The sequence below is a fragment of the Camelus ferus genome, chromosome X (genome assembly GCF_009834535.1).
Source record: "Camelus ferus isolate YT-003-E chromosome X, BCGSAC_Cfer_1.0, whole genome shotgun sequence".
In the NCBI taxonomy this organism is placed as follows: Eukaryota; Metazoa; Chordata; class Mammalia; order Artiodactyla; family Camelidae; genus Camelus; species Camelus ferus.
Window position 1 is genome coordinate 77586022 of NC_045732.1, and position 27661 is coordinate 77613682.

The 27661-nt window shown below is 59.4% G+C and overlaps 3 protein-coding genes across 7 annotated transcripts; 1 reads left to right on the top strand and 2 right to left on the bottom strand.

Moving 5' to 3' along the window:
• Positions 1–203: 203 nt before the first annotated feature.
• AVPR2 (arginine vasopressin receptor 2) lies at positions 204–3161 on the top strand. 3 transcript variants are annotated; one of them, XM_032474884.1, is made up of 4 exons: positions 204–310; positions 1105–1157; positions 1538–2422; positions 2588–3161. In XM_032474884.1, the coding sequence occupies exons 2-4, from the start codon at positions 1133–1135 to the stop codon at positions 2857–2859; spliced, it is 1182 nt and encodes a 393-aa protein (XP_032330775.1). In that variant the 5' UTR covers positions 204–310; positions 1105–1132; the 3' UTR covers positions 2860–3161. The 3 variants fall into 3 exon arrangements, with proteins under 3 accessions (XP_032330775.1, XP_032330773.1, XP_032330774.1); XM_032474882.1 differs by lacking the exon at positions 204–310 and adding an exon at positions 456–655; XM_032474883.1 differs by lacking the exon at positions 204–310 and adding an exon at positions 471–655 and having other exon boundaries at positions 2617–3161.
• Positions 3162–3463: 302 nt separating this feature from the next.
• ARHGAP4 (Rho GTPase activating protein 4) lies at positions 3464–19152 on the bottom strand. Of its 2 annotated transcripts, none has more exons than XM_032474880.1 (22): positions 18988–19152; positions 14754–14961; positions 14515–14677; positions 14085–14339; positions 13803–13991; positions 13058–13186; positions 12756–12977; positions 9108–9209; positions 8779–8970; positions 8598–8682; positions 8364–8391; positions 8030–8132; positions 7331–7391; positions 7156–7233; positions 6927–7061; positions 6720–6825; positions 6367–6600; positions 6205–6278; positions 5937–6120; positions 5625–5717; positions 5241–5355; positions 3464–4047 (listed from the first exon to the last, which is right to left on the bottom strand). In XM_032474880.1, exons 1-22 carry the CDS (start codon positions 19052–19054, stop codon positions 3814–3816), a joined length of 3057 nt encoding a protein of 1018 aa, XP_032330771.1. In that variant the 5' UTR covers positions 19055–19152; the 3' UTR covers positions 3464–3813. The 2 variants fall into 2 exon arrangements, with proteins under 2 accessions (XP_032330771.1, XP_032330772.1); XM_032474881.1 differs by having other exon boundaries at positions 14277–14339; positions 18988–19151.
• A 3557-nt stretch (positions 19153–22709) lies between these two features.
• NAA10 (N-alpha-acetyltransferase 10, NatA catalytic subunit) lies at positions 22710–27659 on the bottom strand. Of its 2 annotated transcripts, none has more exons than XM_032475484.1 (8): positions 27348–27659; positions 26778–26876; positions 26270–26328; positions 25483–25528; positions 25279–25394; positions 25086–25130; positions 23663–23747; positions 22710–23040 (listed from the first exon to the last, which is right to left on the bottom strand). In XM_032475484.1, exons 1-8 carry the CDS (start codon positions 27366–27368, stop codon positions 22804–22806), a joined length of 708 nt encoding a protein of 235 aa, XP_032331375.1. In that variant the 5' UTR covers positions 27369–27659; the 3' UTR covers positions 22710–22803. The 2 variants fall into 2 exon arrangements, with proteins under 2 accessions (XP_032331375.1, XP_032331376.1); XM_032475485.1 differs by having other exon boundaries at positions 22804–23040; positions 26288–26328.
• Positions 27660–27661: the final 2 nt, after the last annotated feature.

The following is a 27661-nucleotide window of genomic DNA, read 5'->3' on the forward strand; positions in this document are numbered from 1 at the left end:
AAAGGGTGGGGTGTCCCTGGCTCCCACAGAGCCCATGGGAGGAAGCTGGCTCTCACAGGGGCATATTAAGCCTCATCTTGAGCCTGCCCCACCCCCTCCCTTCCTGTCCCTAATTGAGGAGTGGGAGGGGCCTTGGCAGGCTCTGCATGTAGTGGGGACCTCCTGAGCCCTCACCCCTTCCTCACCAGCCAGGGCCCAAAGGAGGCACCTGGCTTGGGAAAGTGGAGTCAAGCTTTGCCTCAAAAAAGCTGTTTGATCCCCAGCCAGTCCCACCCATCTCTGCTCTCAATTTCCCCAGCATTCTAATAAGGTGGGCCTGGTGGAAGGGGGGGCAGTGGGGCTGGGGGGCACAGCCAGCTGCAGCTGAGCCAAGCTGGCCACCAGCTCCACAGGGCTCAGGGGAGAAAGGAGTCCTGGGGACAGACCTGGGATGACTGGGGCCAAGAAGGGAAGCAGAGGAGGCCAGGAGCCTACTTCCCGGTGCCAGAAGCCCAGAGGCTGGAGGCCCGGAGACGGGGAGGAAGTCCCCTCCTGGGCAGGTCACTCCCAGAGGCCGGGCTGGGGCGGGGCAGGCGATGGAAAGCAGATCTGAGCTCCTGGGCCACCTCTGCGCCCGCTGCCGCCCAGCTGCCCAGGAGCCCGGGAGCCTGACCAGGTAAGGGGCAGTCAGGGGGCACACCGGCCCTCCCACCTGGTCCCCAGCCCTCCTATGGCCACCTGTCTTGGCCTCTGTCAGGGCAAAGGGGTCTATATGTCTGCCTTGGGTCTCATGGGCTGCCTAGGCGGGTTTTAGGCTTGGTTCACCTGTCTGACTGTCCCTCTCTCCATCTTCCCCTGCCCAGTCCTGGGAGAGCTCTGAGGTCCATGTCGGGCTCAGTGGCCAGACCTCACCAACCTTGATCAGGCTAAGGGTGTACCCCTGGTGCCTGATCTCAGGAATACACACACGTGCACACATGCACACATGCACACACGCACGCAGTTGTACGCACAGGCTAGACCCCCACCCCACCACCCTGGCACCTCTCTAAGGACCTCTATCCAGAGACTCTGGGCAGCAGGGCTGCTTGTTTGAGGCTGACCTCCCCACCCTATCTCCTCCAGGCGCTCAGGACACCTGCCCAGCCCCACCATGCTCATGGCATCCACCGCCTCAGGTAAGGTTCCTGCCACCAGCCCCTCCCCATCCCCCAACCCCTCGCAACTGGGATGAGCCTGGTGGGCCGAGTAGGGTGGGATAAAGCCCCAAAGCCCCTCTTTCAGAGACCTCCTTTACCCTCTGCTCCAGGTGGCTGATGCAGGGAGGGGAGGGCAGGGCCCTATAGGGCTGGGGGCTGGGGATGCTGGCCTTCCCTCCCTACCACACAAGGTTGGGGGTAATGTTGTGTGTCCTGCTGCAGGCCTAGGAGCCAGGAAGTGGGGGGCTGGAGGGAAGCAGAAGTCCCAGGCTGGCAGTTGCCTGGGCCACTAGCTCTACCTGACCAGTTGGAAACTCCTTGAGCTCTAACTTGGCCCTCTCCCCCCAACCCCTGCCCAGCTGTGCCCTGGCCCCTCTCTCAGCCTAGCCCACCCAGCAACAGCAGCAAGAAGGAGCCGCTGGACACCCGGGACCCGCTGCTAGTCCAGGCAGAGCTGGCCCTGCTCTCCACGGTCTTCGTGGCCGTGGCCCTGAGCAACGGCTTGGTGCTAGGGGCTCTGGTGCGCCGGGGCCGGCGGGGCCGCTGGGCACCCATGCATGTCTTCATCGGCCACTTGTGCCTGGCTGACCTGACCGTGGCTCTGTTCCAAGTGCTGCCCCAGCTGGCCTGGGATGCCACCGACCGCTTCCGTGGGCCTGACGCCCTGTGCCGGGCTGTCAAGTACCTGCAGATGGTAGGCATGTATGCCTCCTCCTACATGATCCTGGCCATGACTCTGGACCGCCACCGCGCCATCTGCCGCCCCATGCTGGCATACCGCCATGGAGGTGGAGCTCACTGGAACCGGCCAGTGCTGGTGGCCTGGGCCTTCTCGCTTCTTCTCAGCCTGCCCCAACTCTTCATCTTTGCCCAGCGCGACGTGGGCGATGGCAGCGGGGTCCTCGACTGCTGGGCCCGCTTTGCCGAGCCCTGGGGCCTCCGTGCCTACGTCACCTGGATTGCCCTAGTGGTGTTTGTGGCACCTGCACTGGGCATCACCGCCTGCCAGGTGCTCATCTTCCGGGAGATTCATGCCAGCCTGGTGCCAGGGCCAGCAGAGAGGGCTGGTGGGCACCGTGGAGGGCGCCGGACTGGCAGTCCCACCGAGGGAGCCCGGGTGTCGGCCGCCATGGCCAAGACCGTGAGGATGACCCTGGTGATCGTGATCGTGTACGTGCTGTGCTGGGCGCCCTTCTTCCTTGTGCAGCTGTGGGCAGCGTGGGACCCAGAGGCACCTCAAGAAGGTGGGTGTGGTTGTGGTTGGGCCGTGGGGGCCACTCGGGCTTGGCAGCATGGGTACCTTTACCGCCCTGCTTCCCCCAACCCCCAACTCATCCAGCCACGAGTGCTTATGTGGACTGCTAGCCCATAGCGGGCACGTGGGCTCACACCCTTCCCCGGGCACACAGCCCCAGAGAGGATTCCTCCACCTACACAGGGCCCCCCTTCGTGCTGCTCATGCTGCTGGCCAGTCTCAACAGCTGTACCAATCCCTGGATCTACGCCTCCTTCAGCAGCAGCGTCTCCTCGGAGCTGCGGAGTCTGCTCTGCTGCGCCTGCAGGCGCACCCGGCCCAGCCTGGGGCCCCAGGATGTGTCCTGCGCCACTGCCAGCTCCTTCCTGCCCAAAGACACCTCCTCCTGAGAAGCCACTGGGTGCCTTCCTTCCAGAGGCTCCATGAAGCTCAGCTGCCTGCCTGGGGCTAGCCTGGGAGCCACTGGGAGAGGGGGTGCCCATCGGGAATTGGCTCTGTGATTATGAGGGGCCGGAGAACAGCTCCTTGGCACCAGGTGTGGGGAGGGGCCACAGCAATAGGCTGCAGGGTCTGGGGGTGGCGTATGGCTTCCGGCCCAATCAGTGCGTCTCAGGGAGCCCAGGAGGAAGGAGAGGGGGTGGGGCCAGGGGACCTTCCTTTCTCCACCTGCCTAGTCCCCCTCTGCCCTCCCTTCTCACTCTCTCTCATAAAAGTTCCAATTCATTTTCCACCTGGCGAGTTTCCTTAGATCAGGATAACACTGGGTGTGGGGGCAGCATGGAAAGTCTTAGACCTCTCCCACACCCACAGACATGTGCACATCTCTGGAACCCAGCACTCAGGCGACTGGGTCTTCCAATGTGCAGGTCCCCGACCCACATAGCCCTGTGCCAAGGAACCCCCTGCAGAAGCTGTTCCTAACCTGCCATCTTTGCTGAGCGCCCCACTATCTGGCCTTGAGAAGTTGGGGGGCCAGGGGGCTGGCCCTGTACCCACCTGTCTAACCCCCAAGACAGAGAGCTGGCTCACATGGGGGAGTCAACGCACAGGATTTTATGAACGGCAGCCAACACCTGCCAACCCCTACCAGGCTAGCGCCCTGGGCTGAGCAAGGGCGCCCACCACCTGACCACCACCGACGAGCCCTCACGGCCAGGCCCAGGAGAGGCCTGCCGCCAGCCTCCCTCATTGGCCGCCTTCCAGAGCCAGGGCAGGGGAGCCAGGGGTGGGCTGGGGCAGCCACGTCCTCCTCTCTGCAAAGCGTCATGAGCAGGCAGGCTGGACAGGGCCAGGGAGAAGCAAAGGGCCTGGGGACTGTGGCCAGACTCGCCAGTGGCCACCTAGGGCGGGGCGGGGCCTGCAGAGGGACCGGCAGCCGCCTCAGTGCGGCTTGAGGGGTGAGTCCAGGCCCTGGGGATGAGAGGCTGAGGGGGAGGCTGGGGCCGCAGGGCCACGGGAGAAGCCTTTGTTCTTGCCGAAGCGGCTGCAGGCAGCTGGCTTCGGGCTGCAGGGCCCAGGGCTAGGGGAGTTGGTGGCCACTGGCCCAAGGCCCTGACGGACTGCGGTCTTTCCCAAGAGCTCCTTAAACACAGAGTCCATGGTCTGTGCCACCGCCTGGAAAAGAGGAGGGAAAGGGAGGGCTTCTGGTGAGAGCAGCCCTACCTGCACAGCCAGTCCCCCCACCCCCATCAATGTTGCCAACCAACCCAGGAGTGAGATCCTCCTGCCCTCTGTTGCCCAAGCCTCTACCTGAACTCCTCCCCACTCAAAAACAAAGTCCTCGGCCACCGCCTGTCCCCAGGCCCCTCCTCTCTGTGGGACCTGCAGCTGCCACCCCTCCCTGGTCCGGTTTCGCTCCTGACACTTTTAGTGTGGCTGTCACAGCTCCTCTGGGAACAGCAATCCTCAGCCCAGCCCTGAAGTGGGGGTGCTCTGGCTGGGCCCGGGTCCCCCTCTTCCTCTCACGCCCACTCTCTCCTTGGCTGAGATCACAGCCACCACCCCCGGCTTCAGGGGCCACCAGTGTGCCCGGACTCCCAGACTAGGGTTCCCCAGCTGCCTGCCTGCCCTGGGGTCTCCCAGCTGCCCTACCTCCCACACCGCCTGGCTCTGGCTCCCCTGGCCACCACACCCGACAGCCCAGGTCACACCTCTGCCCCTGGGCTCCCAGACCCGGCCGCTGGGCCACACCCAGGACACAGAATGCTCTTGCCATCTATCCTCCTGCCCAGACTGTTGCTGGGGCTTCGGTCTCAGCCCAGTGGTGCTCACTGGGAGCCCGCAGGTGGGGGCGCTGGGCCCAGTGGACAGAGCAGGGAGCTGGGTCTCCCCAGGCTGCACCTGAGCCGCAACCAGCACTCACTCTCTCTCCCTAAGAACCACGACCCTGCCCGGCTCCTCCATCAGTCATCTCCCCCAGCCTCTTTCCTGTCTGTCCCCTTCATCCTCCCTGGCTCGCCAAGCACCTGCCATGTCACCGCCTGTTACATAGCCTGGCTCTCGATGCCAGCCTTGAAGCCTGCCCAGAAGCCCCTTGCCTACACCACTCACCACTTCCCACTCGAGACCCAAACGTGAAGCCCAAATGTGCGAGCCCCCATGTCCCCCCTCTACCCTGTCCAGGCCCCCCTTCCCTGCTGCCCTCATACCCTTGCTGGCCTGCCCCTCCTTAGGCTGGGCTCAGATGGCTTGTCTGAGGTCAGACTTGCACCTCAGGAGGGAAGAGTTTGGCTCATGAGGGGAAGGAGAGACGCCTCACCCAGGAGCAGTGCTCCCCCACTTGCCACATAGCCTGTCCCAGTTCTCACCTTATCCACCTCCACGTGTCGCTCTGGGGATGTCAGGACCAAGCAGTGCCGTCTGTGTCCAGAAGGGCCCCCGGGTGTGCCCAGAGGGGCCTCGGGTGGGGTGCATGGCTCTGGCCTGCAGGGCACAGGCAGTGAGCCTGGAGGGGCCCTTGGAAGTCCCCACACTACCTGCAATGGCTTCTCCCCTCTGGGGCGTGGCTGAGGGAAAGGGAACTGAGACTGGTCCCGCTTCTTGTAGCTAAAGCCTGACCCCCTCCCCCTCCCACCTGGCCCAGGGCCTGCTGCCTGGGACCCGCCTCGCCCCCACAGCAGGGCTCAGGCTGGGGTGGGCCAGCAGGGCCAGCAGAAGGGGTCTTCTGGAGGGGCTGTCTTGCCCATCCTCACCTCTGGACAAATTCCACAGCTGGGAGGCCCTCGGGACTGCTCACCAGCTCCCCTGAGGCCTGCAGCCCTTGGCCCGCAGCAAACTTCTCTGCCCTGGGGTCAGAAAGACGGCCTGATGAGAATGCTCATTCTGGGCCTAGGCTCAGGGACCAGACGGCTCAGTGCCAGCCAGAACTGGTAAGAAAGGCACCCCCTGGGCCACCCCAGGCCGAAGGAATGAAGCTGGGACTCGGGGTGGGGGAAGAGCCAGCAACCTGGGTGAAAGGAGAAGGGGAAGTGAGCCTCCGGGAAGGGTGGGCATCGCTCACTCACCCTGCCGGCAGTGTGATGTACTTGTGTGGAATGAGTCCCCGGGCCCCAGCACGCTCTCCCCGCCACCAGTCCCGGGAGGCCCGCTCGTGCAGCCGCAGCACATCCCCGCGCTGGAAGCTCAGCTCCTGCGCCGTGCGGCCCGTGTAGGCAAAGCAGGCCACAGCCTCCACGACCCCCTCCAGGTCTGGGGAGGAGAGGGGATCCGAGTAGGGGGTGTACTGGGCACCCGGGGCAGGGATGGGGGGGCCCTCCTTTTTGTCCCCCTCACCATCCTCAAGGGCCAGGGTCCCAGCTTCCAGCTCTGGCTCATTCTCCCCCGCTGGGCCCTCCAGCTGGGCATCCCTGAAGTCCAAAGCAGAGCAAGATGGATGAGCAGACAAGGGGTCTCCCCTCCACTGGACCTCCACTCCAGGAAGCACAAAGAGCGTACCCCAGGCAGCTGGCAGAAGGTGGCGCCATACACTTTTCATAGACCGGGCCAGGCAGCAGGGACAGGGGTGGGAAGACCCGAGCGGGCTGCAAGATGAGCGTCTGCACCAGCTGGTTCACCCGGCCCTGCAAGGCCACTGGGTCCTGCCCAGCAGGCACTGGCAGCAGCGTCGGCCCGAAGCACACTGCCAGGTTGTACGGGTCCATCATGTTCTCGTCGCTATACTGGGCCAGGCTGGGGGTACACATGGTCATAGGCAGGGAGCTCTCCGCCCCGTGCCCCCAGGACTGCCCCCACCGTCAGCCAACTGGGGCCCCCGCCCCGGCTGCCCTCGCCCCTCAAGAAGCACTCACTGGTTGAGGAAGGTAAAGAGGTAGCGGAGGACCACCAGCACCGATCCGGGCAGCTGGGCCAGGAGGCCGCTCACGTGCTCCACCCGCTCAGCCACGGCCTCCAGCTCTGCGGCCAAGGCCATCCCCCCAGAGAGAAGCTGGTGAGCGCAGCCCTGGCCACTGGGGAGGCACCCGTCCCACAGGGCCCACCTCGGGCCCTAGCCTCACCTGCAGAAGCCAGCAGCTCTCCAAAGAGGTCTGGGGGGAATATCGGGGGCTGCAGGCTCCGGAAGTAGAGTTTCAGCACCCCTGCCACTGAGTCCAGGTCCCGGGCTGTGCAGCCTTCCACCAGCGGGTCCTCTCCTGGCGGTAGCATGGTGGGGGAGGGGGCCAGAAGGCCGATCACACCTACTCTACCAGCACCCCCCACCTCCCACCCCACCCCACCCGTCCCCACCTCTCTCAAAAGCGTCACGGATCTCTGAGACCCGGGGCTGGGCACCCGACACCCGGAAGATGCCCTCGTGCTGCAGGCCTGCGGGAAGACGAAGAGCCGTGGTCACTGAGTCTCTGCTCCACTCCCTCCAGGATCAGGGGCCAGGCCGGTGGCAGGGGGCCCAGGTCTTCCTCACCATGGAGGTTAATGAAGCGGACACAGCTCTCCACCACCAGGGGCACGGGCTGCCCTGAGCTCTGGGGACAGGGACAGAGAGGGTGTCCATGTCACTGTGCACACAGCCCACCAGCTCACTCACTCGCTTTTATTTTCTCTTAACATCGAGTTATGCTGCTGGACAACATGGCCTGTGACATCCACGCCCAGGTGTCTGACAGCCCGGGTACCACCACTGGCCATGCCTTACATGGTATCTGCTAACTCTTTATTGCTGGCATGTGAAACACAATGAAACTCTGTATGTTGACCTCGAATCAAACAATGTCATGAAACTCAAATTTGTTCACTGAAATAATCTGTTGATTCTCTTGAGTGGTCACCTACGGAATCACATCACTGCACATGATAGCATTATTTCTTCTGTTCTGACCGTCCTTGCTTCCCTTATTTCGCCGTCTAGTCCCCAGAAGTGGGGCCTGCCGGCACCCTTGTGTTAACTCACTCAACTCCTCGGCCCTCTAAACGCCGCCACCTGGAGCTTTCTGATCCTTGTTAGGGTGGCACCCTTTGATCAGCGCAGGCCTGACAAAGGCCCACCCGGGAGGAGACCAGAGGTCAGCCACAGAGGATACTGAGGCCACAGGCAGGCCACAGAGGGGGCCCGGGGCTGGAGAGGGACCAGAAATGCAGGGAGAGGGTGAGGCAAAGCAAGTACCTGGATAAACTTCTCCATGTCTCCCCCAAAGAGCTTCTGGTTATACTGGGAACTGGGACGAGGGGGGCGGCTCTTCTGGAATTTTCTCTGTGTGTACTGAGTCCTGTGGTGAACAGGAGCTGGTTCTGAGGGGGGTGGGTGTGGAGAATAGGCTGTCCCAACCTCCCCCAGCCCAGCCAAACAGGACGCTAGAGCTTGTGGGTTGTTCCAGAACCCACAGAGCAAAGTGGGAAACCGAGACCATAGAAGAAGGAACAGCGGAGCTGGGCCCCAAGAAGGGAGGTGGGGACACTGCAGCTCCTAGGAACAAAGCAGCCCTTCACAAAGGACTCACCAGGACACCTCCCGCTCCTCCTTGTCACCTGGGGAGGAGAAAACAGGGTTGTGCCTCTCAGGCTGGGAGGTCCCTCAATGCACCGCAAAGGGAAAGGTGTGGCCTGAAGGCCACAGGCAGCGGCAAGACAAAGGGGCAGACCAAGGCCCGGATCCTCACTGGGTTATTTCCTGCACGCCAACCAACCTCTCTGGGTAGAGAGGCACAGGTGTTGGGGCTGGGAGCGGGGCCCACCTTGCTGAATGGCCTCCTGCAGCTTCTCATGTTTGGCCTGCAGCTTGGCAAGGATGCTCCGTCCACTCAGGTATTCCTGGAGTTTCTGGGAAGCCCCAAGAAGAGCCGAAAGTTTCTGAGCCGGCTCCGGGCCCTCCCTGGGTCCCGCCCCTGCCCTCCCAGCCCGAGGCCCAGCCCTCACTGTGACATAGAAAGTCTCAGTCTCCTGCTGCTGGACCCGCCTCCGGCTGGCCTGCCGAGCACCCGGGTCGGAGCTGGTGGACTTGAGGGACTCTGTGGACGGACTGGTCTGGAAGGAGTCGAGCATGTCCCCGTCCTCTGATGCCACTACCTCCAGCAGGGCCTGCAGTGTGGCCTTCAGCGTCTTGTTCACCTGGGGAGGGGCAGCGCCAGGGCAGGAAGAAGTGGCGGGCAGGAAGTCCAAGTCAGAAGGAAGAGGGAGGGGAGGCCACAGCCACCTGGCTCCACGTCTCCAGGTCCCTTCCCTCCCAGGGGCCAGGCTGCTCAGACCTCTTCCGTCTCGATGGTCTGTCGGTCCAGGCGGCTCTGGATGTTCTGGGCTCTGGGCAGAATCTCATCCCGCAGCTCCATCTCAACCTGGATCTCAGCCACCTGCAGGGGGCAGCATCCAGGGGGGCTGAGGACTGGGAGCTCCGGCATGGTGAGGGGCGAGGGGGCGGGCTGGGCAGCAGGCATGGAGTGCTCCAGGGCACACTTTTGCTCCTTGTTGGCTGATGCACAGGCTCAGCAGCCTTGACACTTAGTACCCGCAGTTCTGAAGCTCGGCAAGGACACCTTCCCAGGAGAAAGGAGCACAGCTGTGCACACCGAGGCTGGAGCACGGCCCCTCGGCTGCTCTGCTTGCATGCGCAAGGGTGGAAGCGACCCCAGTGCCCACGGATGAAACCCAGAGGAGCAAAGCGGGGTCTATCCATACAATGGAATGTTATTCAGCTGTTAAAAAAAAAAGGAGGAAATTCTGATATATGTTTCCAAGTGGGTGAACCCTAAGGACATTATGCTCAGTGAAATCAACCTTTTGTCACAAAAGGACAAATAGTATATGATTGCACTTGTATGAGGTGCCTAAAGGAGCCGGATTCCTAGAGACAGAGAGTAGGAGGGTGGGGGCCAAGGCCTGGGGTAGTCAGCGTTTCAGGGGCACAAAATGAGTCAGTTTGGAGGATAAGAAAGTGAAGGTGCTTCATGCCAGTGAACTGTGCTAAATCTTAGATATATTTTACCACAATTCTAAAATTTCTATCCAGGCCCTAGGAAACACTGATATTAGAAGACCCACCCCCTCAAATTCACACAATTAGCAGGAAACTAGAAATGTGCTCTCTGGAAAGGATAAATCAGGGGGCTCTGGCCCCAGGGACACTAGTTGCAGCTGCAGGAGGGGGTGTAGCTCCCCACTGGCGGGGGGCAGTGCAGCAGCCAGGGGCTCAGCCACGCCTCGGTGTCACCATGTTGCACATAAGGGACGTCACAGAGCATCAACACCAGGCAAAGCCACTCTGTGCCCATGAAGACAAAAACAAGATCACCTCATCAGCATGTTCAAGCCCAGACAGAAACAAGACCTTTGCCCAAGCCACAAAAATGACCAAACCTCCCTGCGTCCTGGGTAATAAGAGTGACAGTTCTTTCCTCACTGATGACAGCTTCAGCCTCCTTTTATTCAGCCCTGCCCCATCCCCTAGATAAGATTTATTAAGACACCCAGTCAGAGCAACTCTGGCTCCCTGACAGCATTCAAGCCTAAGCCAAGCCCCTCCCCTAAGTCCCCAAGTCCTGCGAGTTCTATCTAGCAGCCTTGTAGGAGACCCCCCCAGGTCCCCATGGTGTGGGAGTCCCTGCCTAGCCACCCCATGGGGAAACCCACTGACAAGCTCTGTTCACACACATCAAGTAGCAAATCCACCTCTCAGTGCCTACCTCTTCTTAAATATGAACTGATGACCAAGAATTGCCAGCCATTTGAGGGAGAGCTCTAAAATGGAAGACACAGATCAAACCAAGAAAACAAGGGGGAGGGTAGAGCTCAGTGGTAGAGAGCATGCTTAGCATGCACAAGGTCCTGGGTTCAATCCCCAGTACTCCAATTAAAAAATAAATAAATAAAAACCTAATTACCTCCCCCCCAAAAAAGCAAGAAAACAGAAAATGCAGGGAATAGCAGAAAATGTTGAGGAAAAAAATGAATATTTCAGAAAGATTTAAGAAGATATTGTATTCATGAAACAAGAACAAAGGATTATTTTAAACAGGAATTTTGAAAACAAAACAGAACTCCTAGAAACAAAAAAATTGGAAAGTAAATTTTAAAGAAAAATTCAACAAGTGGTTGGAAGAGAGAATTGAAAAAAATCTCTAAGAAAGCAAAATTGGGGGAGGAGGGTACAGTTCAGTGGTAGAGTGCATATTTAGCATGCATGATGTCCTGGGTTCAATCCCCAGTACCTCCCTTAAAAGAGATTAAATAAATAAACCTAATTTCCTCCCCTCAACAAAAAAGAAAAAAAAAAGCAGAATTAAAAGGTATAGTGATGGGAAATAGGAAAGAGAAAAGGTAAGGAAATTAGACAATCAACCCATGAGTTCTAACATGCTATTACAAGAATTCTTAATGGAGCGGGCGGTATAGCTCAATTGGTAGAGCACGTGCTTAGCATGCATTGGGTCCTGGGTTCAGTCCCCAGTGCTTCCATTAAAAAATGAATAAACAAACAAACCAACAAACAAATAAACCTAATTACCATGCCTCCAAAAAAAAAAGGATTCTTGAAAGCAAGAGAAAAGACAATTGAGAGAAAAAAATTATCAAAGGAATAATCTCAGCTCAAAACCTTAGGATGCAAGTTTCCAGACTGACAGGGCCCCCTGGTTGCCTAGCAACATGAAGGAAGAAGGGTCCTCAAGGCATATCATCATAAAATTTTACACCAGGGAAAACGACTATCCTAAAAGCTTCAGGGAGAAAAATTACAGATCATGTACAAAGGTCCAGAAATCAGAAGGGCATTGGACTTCTCACCTACAAGTATGGAAAGCCTGCAGTGATACCTTTAACATGCTAAAAGGAGAACGATTTTCAGCCTTGAATTCCATACCCAGCTAAACTAACCATCAATGTCAAGGAGAGAATACAGACACTTTCAGGTATTCAAAGTCAGGAAAGTACGGGGGGGAAGATGGCTGCCCAAACAAGGGTAATAAATAAGAAAGAGGAAGACACAGGGTCCAGAAAACAGAGGGTCCAGTGCAGGAGAGAATGGCAGGGATGCTCTGGATGACCAGGAAGGGAAGCTACAGGATTCCAGCTTTGCAGGCCTATAAATTGACCAGTCTGGACTAGGGGGCTGCAGCACAGGGCTTTGAAGGAAGCAGGAATGCAGACTGACTGGTGGTGGAATAGATGGAAAGGAGTATTGCAGGGAGATGGTGATGTGGGGAGCAGCCTTAATCCTCCACGCAGGGAAGTCGGTAGGGCCTGTGGAGAGCTGAAAAGCACCAGGCAGTCTGAACACAGAGAGAAGCAGCTAGAAGACTGGGAAATGGCTGTTTCTGGGGAGTGGGAATCAGGAACAGAAAGGGTCAGTCAGAGAAGTGCTGTGTGCCATTGTCAGCCTTGAGGAATGGTTGACTCTTTTAGACAGGACTTTGGTCAAAACACAAATTAACTAACTAAAAGCTGAGTGTAATGCCAGCCCATGCACAGTGGTCATCAGGATAAACACACAGGGACAAAACAGGTCAGAGGTGTGCATAAAGGTGCCTAGTTACATTTTCCTGCTGGCACGGTTGATTTTCCTGCAAGTTTGCATCATGAAATGTCTGAAGTGCACAGAACCACGGAAGGAAGACTACGCAGACGGCTACACGCCGCCTTCCAGCTGGCCTCCGAACCCGCGGTCTCTTGGTTGTGTGTGCTACTGGGGGTGTGCGTTCATCGGCCGGGCTGCAGAAGCAAGCTGCTTGCTTCCAATGCAAGTGGGGAAACCTCTGAGTCTCACTGGCCTTGAGGCCATTGAACGAGGCTCTGAGACAGAAGCTGTATTCAGGAGTTTCAACTCCTCAGTGAAGTCATTCGACCTGATTTACCTACAGTCTCCAGGAAGCCATTTGCCTTAAGGGGTGGGCAGGGACCCTCACCTCATCCCCCTCGTGGGGCTGGTAGTCAAAACGCAGCGGGGGACAGAAGGCGACTGCATGCACCTCCAGCACCTTGGCCTTGTCCCCTGGAGGGTCTAGGGCCTCCACTGCCTCTTCCAGGCTGCTCAGGCCCTGCATCTGGGAGGCTTGGGTGCGGCTCTCGGCCACCATGTAGCTCCGGAGCACCTGCCCCAGGGCCAGGTGGAATCCCGTGTCACAGCACTGGGGAGGAAGCGGGGACACGGCTCGGGCAGGCTCCAAGCACCAGGTGCCCCCCCTCCGCCCCAGCCCCCACCACTCACATCCATGAGGTCCAGGACATCATGCAAGTAGTAGTTGCTGACAGCAGCGTTGACACTGGCCAGGCTGAGCAGGTACTCATTGCGTGCCTTTGTGCACTTGAGCTTGTGTTCCAAGAACTTGGCCTGACGCTGCTCAGGACCAGACAAGCACACCAGGGTCACCCAGAAGGCTGGCTGGCCCCCGTCTCTGGCCTCCCCACCTCCACAGCCCAACATGCTCTCTCTCCTCCCTTTCCCATGAGGACAGCTGCCCCCCATATCCCACAGGCCTCAACAACTTGGCCCAGAAGTCCTGATGGCCGTCCTACCCAACCCTGCCAGACTCATTGTCCTCACCCTTCTTCCAGGGACCACCTCAAACACTTCTCCCTGCACGTCCCTCAATCACCCATCCTACGTGTCTTCTTACTCCTCTGAAATCTCACAGCAGTCTGGGAGGCAAGGATGACGGGTGGAAAGGCCCCCAGGCTTGGGAGCATCAAATCTCTCTTTGCCCAGGCTGGGCTGGAGGGGGGTGGGGGCAGCTAGGAGCATGGGGGACACTGTGGCAGGCTGTTCCAGGCCTCATGACTGTTCTCCAGTCCCCTCTTTCTCCCACCCCAGCGTAGGGAGCCCCCAAGAGCCAGCCCTCCCTTCCTCCTCCACACACCCCCTCCCAGCAGGCCCCAGTGAGGGCCAAGGACTCAAAAGGACACAGACCAGGAGCCAGAGCCTTTGGAGTCAGACAGGTGCCCACCAGGCCTACCTTCTCCACCAGCCGCCCTCCCTTCTTGAGGGAGCCCTTGCGGAGAGGCCCTGCCTCGGTGCCGGTGGTGGTGGTGGCAGCAGTGGCGGCATTCCGGCCTGCCCGCTTCCCCTCCTGCCGCTCTGCTTCCCTGAGCTTGGCCTCGGCATTCACACTCTCCATGTGGTACACCTGGTATGTCTTCTTGGCCTGCAAGGAGGCCCAGGGCCAGGCAGCCCCACTGAAGGCCATGGCCCCAGCCAGCCCTCCCCCTCCCCCTCCCCACCCACCTGGGACTCAGACCTGAGTGCTAGGAGATCCTGCGCAAGTGCTCAGCCCAGCCACCCGGTGCCCAGAGCAGGGAGAGAGGGCCATGCTTGTGGTCCCTGAAACCTGAGTCTCTCCTGGGCACCGAGTCCTCCTCTTTGAGCCTAGCCCAGGATGATGTGATGTGACGGCGTCCCCTGACTGGGGCGGGCCGGACTGTATTCTCACCGTCTGTAGCTCTGACACCACTTCCAGGAGCTCCTCCTGCAGCTGTTGCTCCAGATCCTTGCTCTGGGGAGGAGGAGAGTGACCACAGTACTGCCTCAGGCCACGCCCACTGCCACACCTCAGCTCCCCTCTGCCTGATGCCCGCCTGGCCTCCTGTGCCCTCCCAGCCCTGGCACCTCTGGATCCAGCTAGATCCTGAGGCCATCCACACACCCCCGGCCCAGGGTAGGGGCCTTGCCTTCTTGACTATGCGCCCCACATCCTCCGCGATGTGGCTCAGGCGCTGGGCCAGCGGTCCAGCCAGCACCTCGCTGAGGGCTGCACTCTCCCGGCTCTGCTGCCGCGTCTGCTGTAGCAACACAGCCCAGCAGTGCAAGGGCGACAGGAGGGATGGCTCCTTCCTGGGGACAAAGGGGCACTCAGACCGGGAGAGGGGCCTTGGACCAGGTCACGGCCATCCAGCCCGCCAGTACCCACCGGAAGCTTTGGTGCTCCCGGCTTCCGCCCCCCAGGCGGCCTCCTCGGCTGGAGAAGCGCTCAGCCAGCTTGTCCAGGCCACGGGAGTACTCCAGCTCCACCTCGGCACGGCGCCGCATGAACTCGGCCAGCTCCTGCAGCAGCTCCCGCCGCAGCTCGCCCTGCAGCTCCAGGCAACGCAGCTGCTCGCTCAGCTGCCAGCGCATCTCTGCAGGGAGGGGGGGAGGGGCCCGCGTCTCAGGCTGATCCTGTCTGCCCCGAGGGTGAGAAAGCTGGCCCCCAGGGAGGAGTTCCGGGCTCAGCTGTCCAGCCGGGCTCAGGGCAGGCCTAAGGAAAGGGACCTCAGGGCTGAGGCTAAAGGGAAACCGCCAGGCCCAACTGGTTGAAGAAGAACGTAAGGGCTGTTCCAGGGAGAGGGGACAGCCCTGCAGAGGACCAGGGTGAGAGGGAGCGTGACAGATCCTGGGGCAGGGGACAGGGGAGGCTGGAGCAGGTTGGGATGGTGGGAGCAAAGAGCACAGAGCTGCCCCAGCCCCAGCTGGCCACGGCCCCGGCAGGCACCTTTCACTTGGCCTTCCTATCACTCCCCGGTTCCCGGAAAGCCCCTGAGTTGCTTCCCCTGCCACTTCCTGCCCCTTGGGTACCCAGGACCCCAGGCAGGGCAGCCTCCCCTGCACACACACAGACACACAGAGCTCTGCAGGGGCGAGGCTGCCAGGGCACGCTGCCAAACCTGCAGTCAGCCTGTGGCCTCGATGGCTGGGAAGCCTGCCCTCAGCCCCAAGGGGAAAGGGCAGTCCCACAGGGAGGCCCAGGCGAGCTGGCTGGGGCTGACAAGTGACAAGAGGAGGCAGCTGTTCTGTTTTCTGTTCCCAGTCCCGACTCCCAATTACCCAGCCCCAGGGCGCCCCAAACCCTCCTCCCAGCAGAGAGAGCCACACCCAGGGCCCCCATGCTGCTGCCTTTTGACACCTTATCGCTGGCTTGATTTGGCAATGCTGCTTTCCCCACACAGACCTATGGCAAAGAACCACCTAAATGAGAAGTTGAAGCAACCCAGTGGCCAGCCCTGGGCATCCCGGGGAAATAAGGTGCTGTCCTGGCTTCTGTCAAGCGGGTCGCCCACTCACTCATCTCCGACCAGGTGCCCAGGGAGGGGCATCAATCAATTTCTTCATTCAGCACAATGCTGATTAGGCACCCAGCTGGTCGAGACACCAAACTACAGTGGCCAAGTGGGTTGACCAAGTGCCTGCCCTCCTGGAGCTGGGATGGGACTAGGGGGACAGACAAAAAGCAGACAGACATGAACTAGGATGCATTGGAGCAAGGGGTGCTGAAAGAGGGACACAGGGAGATCTGAGCCAGAGGTAGGGGCAGGGAGGCGTTCCTCTAGAGGAGAGCAGTCAGGAAGAAGCGACACTGGAATAGAGAGCTAAAGGAAGTGACAGAGGGGCTGTGGAGACATTTGGGGGAAGAGTGTTCAGCTAGAGGGGGCGGTGAAGGCTGCTGGAGCCAGTGTGGCCGGAGCAGGCTTCGCAGGCAGGAGCAGGGGCAGCAGGCACAGGAACTTTGTGGTCCACCTGCAGTCCCAGGGCCCCAGCAGCTGCTGTGCGGAGCCCAGGCAGACATTGGGTGACAGAGGAAAAGTGCCCAGCCCAGGTGGCAGCTCCTGCACCAGTCCAGGCAAAGACTGTCGGGAGCTTGGACCAGGGAGCCAGCCTAGGAGAGAGTGGCTGTCCAAAAGGGCTCCACTGTGGACAGCTCGGTCGGCCACCATTTGGATTCCTGTCCTGCCAGTGACTCCCCAGCACCCCCATCTCCTCCTCTGATTTCCCTTCTCCTGAATGTCCCCTTTCTATTCTCAGCCCCTGGATCCCTCTCCCTGGCTCTAGGCACCACAGATGTGGCTCGGGTATAACCTGTCCCTCAGCCCTGCCAGTCCTTTCCACCACTGGGATCGGCTCAGTGAGAGGGCCAGGGATCACCATCCTCGTGCATTCACGGGAATTAGTGAACAGGAGCACTCACTCTGCACACAGGGCTCAAGCTGGAAAAATGGAAGGCTGGGGTGGGGATGGCTTCCTGTCAGTGAAACCAGGGTCGAGCAGGCAGAGCCCAGTGAGAGACAGTGTCCTTACACTGTCCAAGGCCAGGCTCCAGTGGCTGACTCTCAGCTCCACGGCCAGGTGGAGTGGGCGCCACACCACTTGCAATCAGTGTAACATTTTTTTGGATAAAAGTCAATAGCATTTCATTCCAAGAAAGATCCGAGACGTCCGGCTCACCTCCCCTTCCTCTGGCCTCTGCCCCACCCTCCTGCAGCCATTCTTCCCTGGGGACCTATCACCACTGAACGGGGCTGAACAGGCCAGCACACCAAACTGTTATGTTTATTCTTCAGTGCAACCAAGCGTCGGCTGGGATTCGGACATATGTGCTGGCTGGTGTCAAGAGGATGGGGCTCTCGGGGTCTGAGCACAGCGAGCTGGTACCTAGCTCCCCAGCCTCCAGGCTGCGTCACCGTCTGGTGCTCAGATCTCGGCTCAGATCCACTCATCAGGGAACCACCCCCAACAAACTAGGTCTGACCCTCTTACCATCCCCTTTCCTGACATCCGAGCTTTCCCTTTATAGTGGTTTTCATCGTAATTGAAATTAGTTGTGTGATAGGTCGTTTACTGTACGTCTCCCCTACGAGACTCATGAGCCATATGGGAGCAGGGGTTGCCTCTCTTTTGCTCGGCACAGAATCGATGCATACAAAACATCTGTCAAAGGGAAGGATGGAATCCACGTATGCTTGAGCTGCAAAGCTGGGACTGGGCCCCACCAGCACTTCCTGTGAGCGAAGCATTCGGTCTCACTTCTGCTGACAAGCAAAGCAAAAAAGATGGCCTCCCAAACCACTGTGCTGACCTTTCAGAATTCAGGGTGTCAAGACAGTGATCTTGTTTTTCTAGCACAGTAGGAAGTTTCTTTTGGCGGAGGGGGGGATACGGGAGAGACAGGGAACAGAAGCTAAAATCATTGAAGACCCAGAGCAGGCAAGGAACATCTGAAAGACATCCTTGCTCAAAACCCCAATTTTCCATGTGAATGAATGGCCTCGTATCTATGCTGACTGAAGTTTCCAAAGTCCTTCAGCCTCAATACATTTGGGGGAAGCAGAACAGGGGACCATTCTCTTCATCTGAGAAAAGAAGTAGGCAAGGCTTGGAGCGCCGGCTCACCCCACACAAAGTCACCTCAAGCTGGCTCTGGGCAGCGGGCCACCGTCCCAGACGGGGAGGACTTGAGCGTACTTTGGTGTAAATTGCTCATACTGACTAATAATGTTGGAACCTGCATCTCTGGATTGGAAGGAAATTCGAGGGTCATTTCATTCTACTTTCTAGGAGCTATATATAGTGCTGTGCGACCATGAGCAAGTCACGGCTCCTCTCTGAGCTTCACTTTCCTTCATCAGTAAAACTGAGCGACCGAAAGTGATATATGGGGTCGCACATCTGAAGACGCCAGAAAGCTTCTTCCCTTTGCAAGAGTCACCCTGAGTGACTCTTGTAGAAGCTGTTGACTAAGAGTTTGCAAAGCTGATTTGCATGTGATTTGCACAGCGTGTTTATCAGAACCCAAAGAGTTCTACTCCGAAAAGGCCCAAAGCTGGCCCTGTTGCCTCTCTCAGGCCAAGTCTCCCCGTGCCAGCTTGACCCAGAGACAGCAGGCTTCAACTTGTAGCCACCTCAGTGCCCAAGGGAGGGAAAAGGGCCTGGGCTACAGGGGCTGGAGCGGTTTTAGGGGAAAACCATCACTAATCCATCCACCTAGGTACTCGGACATCTTCCTCGGCTCCCCTCAGCAAAGTCAAGATGTTTGATCTCACTGTGGCTAGAATGCCACTTTCTGGGGTGCACCTTGGTGCCCCCTTTCCTTCTTGGGGCTCCTTAGGTGAGGGGCACGGAGAACCAAGGAGGGCAGAACTACCATAGGAAGGGAGGGAGGAAGGGAGGGAGGAAAGGAGGGAGGGAGGGAGGGAGGGGGAACAGCAGGCCGCTGAGGCCAAAGAGGCGTGAAGAAGCAGGTAGGGGGCTCGGGTTCCCTTCCCCAACCCCCTCTGGAGGTCCCTGGGGGAGCGCAGCGGGCCCTGGGCCGACGCTCAGGACTTTTCGGGCTCCCCCAGGACCTTCGGGGTCTCCGCAGGGGACCGGGCCGGGAGTGTCCAGCGCCCTCTCACCTTTGACTTGCGTCTCATACTCGGCCTGCAGCCCTCGCTCCCGGCGCAACTTCCCGTGCGCGGCCATGGCGGCCGGACGGCCGCGCCGTCGAGCCCCACTGCTCCCACGCGGCCGCGAGCGGGCCAGGCGCCCGGACCTGGGGCCCCCGGCAGCCAGCACCCTGCGCCGGCCCCGCCACGCCACGCCCCGCCCCGCCCCCAGCGCGGCTCCCGGGGCGGGGCGGCCCAGGCCTGGCACCTCCTGCGAGGGTCTGGGGGTGGGGGCGGGGTGGGGGCGAGGCGGGGGGCGGGGGTTCCCACTGTAGCCCGGCCTTGCCGCCCCCTCCCCCTGGGTGCACACCTGGGAGGCCTTGTGCCCTAAGTTCGACTGCGAAGCAGCCAGGGCCAGTGTGAGAGCCCCAAGGTGCCCAGCACACTGGCACCCTCTGGCTGCCATTCCCCCCAACTTCCAGGAGGCTGTCTGGTGACCACTGCCAGACTGCACTTTTCACATCATGGCCACTGGCCGTCAATGCCAGTAAGCAGTTACACCATAGCTGCTCCAGGCCCTGGTCAACTGCTTCCCACAGGCCCACCAGGACATCAGATGGGCCCACCCTCCCCAAGTCACAGCCCCGAGAGAGAAACAGAAGGAGTTGGGAGGGAGAGCTAGCTGGGAAGGAAGGTCAGTACCAGAGAACAGAACCTCAGCCCTTGTTCCCTCCAGGCTCCCTTGAGGGGTGGGGGTGGGGGGCAGAGAGCAGGGTTGGGCTAAGGTTCCCCTTCTGCTCAACCCGGGAGGAACAAGCCTCGTTTCCCCATAGGTGGTTACCACTTCCGGCTGCCGGAAGAGACTCTGCTTTCCCCTGCAGCTTGCACCTGCCCTGTCCTAGCCTGCGGGGCTGGGGAGGGGTGGCCCTCTTCCTGCTCCCTCAGAGCAAGGCCTTCCTGAGCCTGGGGGCACCTTGGGGCCTCCCTTATCCAGGGGTGCTGGAGTTTTCCTTCACCTCTCTCTACCAACTCTAAGTCACAGGGCAACAGTGTTTCTCCAGTATCCTGGGGAGGCCGAATGCAGGCAGCAGGTGACAAGCCAGACTAGATGACTGTCTTCAGTTGGGTGGGAAGGAAATCCCTGGGGCATAAATGGCAAGTGAGGGGCGAAGGCAGGCTCCAGGCTTGTGCCCGGGGAAAGCAGGTCTGTAGACACTAGTACAAGGGGTCCAGACATGTGTGTGCATGGATGTCAAAGTCAGCCTCTGTACAAATGTGGGCACACGTGACCCCGACCTGCTGCTCTGGGAGGAAGGGGAGTCTGTGCAGGTACTTCCTGGCTTTCAACTGTGAGCAATTCTCTTGCCCAGAAAGGGAAAACATACCTCCTCAGCTCCCTGCCCTCCCCACCCCCGCCCTGAGTACTAAGGCCCTTCTTTAAGATGCAATGTGTCCAGGGGGCCTGGGGCTAGAGGGCCTGGGAGCTGGCCCAACCCCAGCAGGAACGCATGCCCCACCTCCACTAACCCCAACAACCTTTGCCCCCTACCCTCCATCTGAGCCCTGACTGGTCCCCCAAAGTCCCTCCCCCATCCAGCAGTGCGAAGCACAGGGCTCAAGCCCACAGGAAACTGCTGTTGAACTGGCATCGGCCCCTACCTTCAAGTGCTCTCCTCTGTCCTTTTACTTTAAGGCTCCAGAAATACTCACGCGATGCTCCCACTCAACCACGCTGTAAAGCCTTGAGTAACTAACTAGCCCTGGCTTTTAGGAGGCTAGTTTGGCATTTAAGGCCCTACTGCTTGCTGCATCCTCAGCTCTGTTGTTCCCCTTCAAAGAATCCCAAAACCCATTATCATTATCGCGCAGAAGGGGAGGACCAGATCTGCGGGACCTTGCTAAACTTGTCGACGAGTGGAGTGAACATTCAGTCCTGAGGGTTGACCGCAGGGCTGACGTAGTCGGGTCTGCTACGAGGAGGATGGACCAGGGGGCGATGAGGTCGACGGGGAGACTGTTAACAGCCGTCCCTGTCAGATGAAAGCAAGAATTGGGCAGTTAGAGTCCCACATTAAGGTACTGTGAGGCCCCTCCTATTTTCCCACAAGTCAGCTTTCCAGGAGAAGTTTCACAATGCGGGCTTCAGGGGTCAAGGCTGTGCACCTCTGTGTATAGGTTCATCCACTGGGGAGACGCCCCAGGAGCCCACCCTCAGCCACACAGCTGGAGGACGGGTTCCAGCTTTTCCCACCCTCAGCCTCCCAGCCTCGGTTCGGCACCTCGGCGTTGAAGCAGCCCCTCCCAGAGGCGGGTCCTGCAGAGGCGGAGGAAGTGCTGGGCCCCAAGAGCCTGCGGCTTCCCTTCTCTGCCCTCCACCCACGCCGCAGCTCCCACCTCCGCCCAGGAAGCCCAACCGCCGGGGGGCGGCCGAGCGTCAGCGTGCCCGCCCAGGATGCACGGCCAGGAGAGCAGAAGGCGGGCCTGACTGGGTAGGACGGAAGGTGGATGCCGCAGGGCGCCGTGGGAGCCTCCGCCCTCTCCCTCCCACCGGCGCCGGGGCGCGGCCGAGGTAATGCGCATGCACTTCCGCCGCGCGGAGCCCGGCCGCCGGACCAATCAGAGCCTGGGAACGAAGCCCGCCGCGGCTTGCGAACTGGAAGACTGACTCCCCGCGCAGACGGCGGGGCAAGGCTATGCCTTGAGCCAATCAGGATACAGCCTTCCTCCCCCACCCGCAGCCAGCGAGCGAGCAGCCGTGCGCAGGCGCATCTTTCGGTTCCCGGACCAGGCTACTAGTCTCGACTTCCCCGGCTGCCTGTTAGTCACGTGCCATACGCCAGCCAGCGAGAAAGCCGAGCTCACCCCGGTGGCGAATTATTCAGCCTAGCAGGGGAGCAGGGGCATAAGGTACAGTGACAGCTAAGGGGTGCTCAACTCCGCTGGGAGGTGGGCGGCCCAGGCAGAGCCCGCCCAGGGATGAGGAGCTGCAAACAATGGCACTGCAGCTAGAGGGAATGGCAGGGAAGAAAGGCACAGGAGCAAATTTTCGAGTTACAGTGGAAGCTATGAAAAACAGAGGACCTATATTCTACATGAAATTACATCATGCATTTGTCAAAACCCAGAGTGCACAACTGGGAAATGTAAACTCTGGACTGTAGTTAACGTATAAATATTGGCTCAATTTTAACAAATGTAGCACTTAATGCAAAATGTTAATAACGGGGGAACATGAGGAGAGCGGTCCATAAGAACTCTATCCGCTCAGTTCTGTAAATCTAAAACTACCAGAAATAAAGTCCACTAATTATTTTCAAACAAAGGCTTCGTTTAGGGAGTAGATTCAAGGGGTGTTATGGTGGTCTAACACACAGGGTTCGCTGACCTTTTGGTTGGCAGGGAAGGGAAGAATCAGGGACAGTTGCCAGGGCTTGAGCAGCTGGGTAGCTGGTTGGGCCATTCCTGAGACAGGACATTGGGAGGTAAGCCCAATGGGCAGCTGGACTGACGCATCTGGAACCTAGCAAGGCGGCAGCAGAGCAGGACTCTGAAGGCCCCAGAGTGCCAGGGTCTCCTTCCCTGGGGACCCGAAGACGGCTAGAAGCCATCACACTTGACAAAGCTCTTCCCTTCTAGGTGGGCTTGGCAGGACACATTGTGCCAAAAGGCTATGAGGTCTACACCCAGAGGGACGCAGAAGGGCCAGACACACACACATACCCCCAAAAATGTGTACACTAGCACACACAAACTCCCCAAGGCCACTGGGTGAAGTTTATTGTGAAAGCCTTCCAGGTGGAGGACGGAATGGGCAGGCCAGGGCAGGGAGAAGAGCACAGGCAGGCTCTAGGAGGCTGAGTCAGAGGCCTCTGAGCTGTCCTTGACATCGGTGCTCTCTGTGGTCTCGCTGACCTCGCTGAGGTCCTTGCTGTCACCGCCGCTATCCTCAGCAGCCAGGCCCTTTTCCTCACGACAGGCCTCTCCGGAGCTTGGAAGTGAATTGCCCCTGCTCTCCACCTTGTTCTCGATGGAGCCCAGCACCACGTGCCTGCCCTTCTCTTTCAGCTCCAGGTGCCGCCTCAGCTGCAGCCAGGAACCCAGGGGGAGGCGGGAGGAAGGAGACAGGGCCTAAATTTCTAGACCACGAAGGCCTCTCCCACCGCCTTTGCCTTGTTGCTGGCTGGGGCCAGGGGCAAGAGGAGAGGTGGCAAGGCCCGGGTCAGGAAACCCAGGACTGAGTCAGGAGACCTAGTCTGAGTCTTGGTGCGGCCTCTCCTGGAAAGGGCAGGTGCCCAAGACTCCCTCACGGGCTGGGGCCCCTGAGGAGCCTTGGGCAGAACCTTGACTTTCTCTTCAGCCTGGCTTTATCTGAGCCCTGAGCCTTGGAGCAGGCCCTGGCCGTCCTCGGGTCCTGCCTCTCAGCACATCCAGGGGCCTCCTCCCACCTCTCACATCACGCCTCAGACAAAGGAACCTTGGGCCTACGGCTGCCTTTATAGCCCTACTAAGGTCCAGCTCCCCACCAGGCAGCTAAGGAAGCTGAGGGGAGAGGGCCGTGACTCCTGGTCACACAGCCGCCAGGGCTGGCACCTCGTCCATCTCTCCTCCAGCCATCGTGGGCCTCCAACTGTCTCAGGGCCGCCCCTGCTTGACTTGTTTTTCTTTGTCTGCGAGGACTGCGGCCCTGGCCCCATGGGGCTCTTACCTCATCAGCCATCTGGGTGAGATCCCGCTTCATCGCGTATGCATCCTCCCCGTCTGCGTAGTATTTGGGCTCCACCTCACTGATCCTGGGGGCAGGGAGTGAAGAGGAGGGCAACCCAAATCAGAGGGCAAATTCCCCTCCACCGTCTGGCATCATATGCTAATGGGGCAGGGTGTCATCCCCTCCACCACCACCCCTCGAAGGGCCCTTTGGGAGACATTTCCAATGTAGCCTTCCCTGTGCTTTCTCCAACAGTAAGTAGCATTCAGCTCTCCCCATACTGCCCCATCCTGCCACCATCCAGTATCCCTAACCTGGCTACCAAGGATCTGTTTCTGTGGTTTCCTGTGAGCTGAAGCCCTGAATTCAGCAGTCCTTCCCTCCCTGCTCTGCTCCCTATCACTGACCGAGCGTGCAGGGCTGACTCCCATGCCTAGATGGGAGAGTGGTCTGGGGCCCCTGTTCTTGGCCATCATTACCGGGCAGCGTGGCCCCCAGCACCAGCAGCTCAGGGGCCAAGCCTGCGCTGAGAGGGGTGTGTGCAGGCTTGGGCACCCTGCCACTGGAAGGGGAGCTGGACTGGTCAGCCTAGAGAGGCCTGCCTGCCCTAAGACCAAGGAATTGACCACCAGAGGCATCTACATCCGGGTCAAAGATCCTTCCTCAAATGCCCAGTCTGGAGGCCACTTGCCTTCCTGCAGTCCTTCCTCATCCCCCACCGAACTGAAGCTGAGTGCTGTCTCAGTGGGCCCTCCATAGACAGCCCACCCAGCCTCACTTTCCAGTGGCTCTTGCCACCACGTCCTGGGCATCTCAGTTCCCTGCCAGGCTCTCTGTCCTGTGTGGGGCACACAGTGACTCCCACATCCCTGGGGAGGCCTGCACTTATCCACTAGGACACCCTGGGCTCTAGACCCCTCTGGGGCTCTTGCCAGCAGCCCTTCCTGCCTGGATGTGCTTAGGTTTCTATAGAACCACATCTTTCTTTTTTCTGGTCCTGCTCAGATGATTCTAGGTGCCTGGTCACTTGCAGTCCTCGGTTTCTGCCCATGTCCTGGGCCCTCATCTCTACTCCCAAACTTTCGCTGAAAAGCCTGTGTGCTCGCTCTTCACCATGCTGCCCCCTTCACCTGGCCCCACCAGCATCAAGCAACTTTTCTTCCACCCGACAAAAAGCACCAGATGTCCTCCTGAATCACAACTGCAGCAGGCAAGTGCTGCTGCCACTGAGAGTGGGGGAGGCATCCTGGCAGCGTGTGGAGTCCATGGCCTGCTCCCATCTTGGCCAAATCCAAGTCTTTCCTCTGGCTGCCCACCGCCCCCCTCGCCCCCCTGCCTGGAAGGCAGCTCAGGTCATCTCAGCCACTGGATAAGTCAGACCTGGGACCATACCACTCCATTAGAAAAAGCTAGATCTACTTACTGAAAGTTGAGGGTGTTGGAATAGAGGTGCAGGGCGGCCCGGTTACTGCAGGGGAATAAGGCACTGCTGAGCTGCACAGACTTGCACTAATCCCACTTCCCACTCTTCTCTGAAAGTCAAAGCACCCCAGGACCCACATCAAGACAGTGTCTCCCGCCCCGCCACCTCCCTTGCCCTCAGCCCTGGCTTCCACCTCTTCCTGACATGCAGGGAGACGTATTTGGCATTGAAGTTCTCTATCATGGCTCGGGAGGCCTGGTCCATCAGCTTCTGAGCCAGGCCGAGGCGCCGGTGGGAACGCTTCACAGCCTGGTGGGAGAAAGGTGGGACCTCAAGGGGCCGCACCAACTAACTTCGGCTCCATGCCCCCACCCCAAGCACGGGGGGCCCTACGCACCAGGGAAGTGATATGTCCGTGGGGCACGTCATCGGGGTCCTCTTCCCTAGAGCGAGAAGACAGGAGAGAGGCTAGGAAGGAACCCCAAAGTGCCCCTAGACCCAGAGTGGGGGAGAGCTGGGACACTATCCCCCCCCAAACCCCAGGCAGCAGCCAAAAGACAAGCGCAGTGTCAGTGGAATACTGTTCAGTGCTAAAAAGCAATGAGCTACAGAGCCCTGAACAGACATGGAGGAAACTTCAATGCATATGACTAAGTGAAAGCCAGTCTGAAATAGCCACACATTGTATGATTCTGGAAAAGGTAAAACTATGGAGACGGTAAAGAGATCCATGTTTACCAGGGGTTGGAGAGGAGGGAGGGATGAACGGATGATTTTCAGGGCAGTGAAACTGCTCTGTGTGATACCACAGTAGTGGGTACACGTTGTTCCACATTTGTCTCTAGAAGGTAGAACTCAAAGAGTGAAACTTAATTAATGTCAACTGTGGACTCTGATAATAACGGAGCAATATTGGTCCATCATTTGTAACAAGTGTATCACAAGATGTTAACGAGAGGACACTAGGGAAAAGACTGGAAGGGTTGTATGGGAACTCTACTTGCTGCTCAGTTTTTCTGTAAAGCTAAAGAACAGTCTACTAGCTAATTAAAAAGAAAAACCCAACCCAGGCAGCATCCATCAGACACACGCGGGGTACATGCCCCTCCTCCAAAGTACCCCTACTCCCACCCGCTGGCCCCAGCTCAGGCACCAGGCTTGTCTCTCCCTCCTTGGTGACTCACATTTTGGCCAGGACGTACCCCACAATCTTCCCGTTCTCATCCTCAGCGATGTAAGAGAGCTGGGTGACACGGAGGAAAGAGAAGTCAGAAAACAGCTTCTGGCCCGAGCTGGAGGAGCCCTTAGGGGATAACCGGCCCGGGCACCTGCCTCTCACCGTGTGCATGACAGATAGAACCCATCGAGTGGTGAGTTCAGTGACAGCTCCTGACCACTGGGCCAAGTGGTTTGGTTTCCCCACACCACACTGTGCCCAGCAGAGGACAGATGCAGGTGGAATCCTGCCTCTGACTTGGCCCTGTTCTTCGCCCCTCTTCAGGCACCTCGTTTCCACCCCCGCACCACCCCAGCTGAAAACACTCAGGGTCTCTTTCATCCATGCGCTCCTCTGGGCTCTTTACGATCTGGCTTATTCCTTCCAGACCTGGTCGGCCTACTCCTCCCAAGCCGACCCAGGCTGGAATTGCCTTGGCTTTGTTTCCCCCATCCCCAAAGTCAAAAGCTGCCCACCTGGGGCCAGGAAAGGCCATGGTAGAAGTAGTATTTCATCTGGTAGTTCTCCGGCAAGCACAAGAGGTTGCAGTGCTGCATGTTCATCAGGTCTTCTGGCTGCGGGGGGAGGAGGACAGTGGAATGCAGTCAGGCTAGGGGCAGTGGTGACTAAGTAGGCCTCAGTCGTGCTAGAACCCTGCTCACTGTCTGTCTAATCACTGACCCCTCCCCCCGCAGGGCTGGGCGGGTGCTGTGACTATCTGTCTCTGCACAGGCCTGACCCACAGCCGCTGTGCAAAAACTGTTCCAGGAACGAACGTGAGCGCCAGGAAGCTGCCGGACACAAGCCAACTGAGCCCCGACATCCCGCAAAGAAGGGGTTCGCAGCCCCTGCCCTGCGTCCCCAGCTCCCCCAGCCTCCTCTTCAGGTAGGTCCAGCCGCACGGGGAGGGTGGCCTTCTCTTTTCCGCGCGGGGCAGTCGCAGGCGCGCAGGGCGACTGGCCCGGGGCTCGGCCGGGCCCATGTGCACGCGGCCACCGGGCTCCGCTCTCACGCGGCGCGGACAGGCTCCGGCCCCGGCTCCTCACCCTCGCATTGCGGATGTTCATAACGGCGGCAGGGCTCGCGGCTCCCAGCGGGTCGTGAACGCGGAGTCAGCTGCCGCCGCGCTGCGAAGCGACGCCGGGGCTGCCAGGCCACGGCTGGGGCTGGAGCTGGGTCCGGGATCGCGGGGGCGGTGGCGGAAGGGGCGGTGCGTGCCGGGCCCGGCCACCGGCCGGAAGTGCGCGCCGCCGGACCCGCCTTCCCGGCCGCTCGGCCAATGTGCAGGCCGGGCCAAGGGAGGGGTGGGGCCTCTCGGCGGGGCGGGCCGGGGCAGGGCGGGCCAATGGCCGGGCAGGCC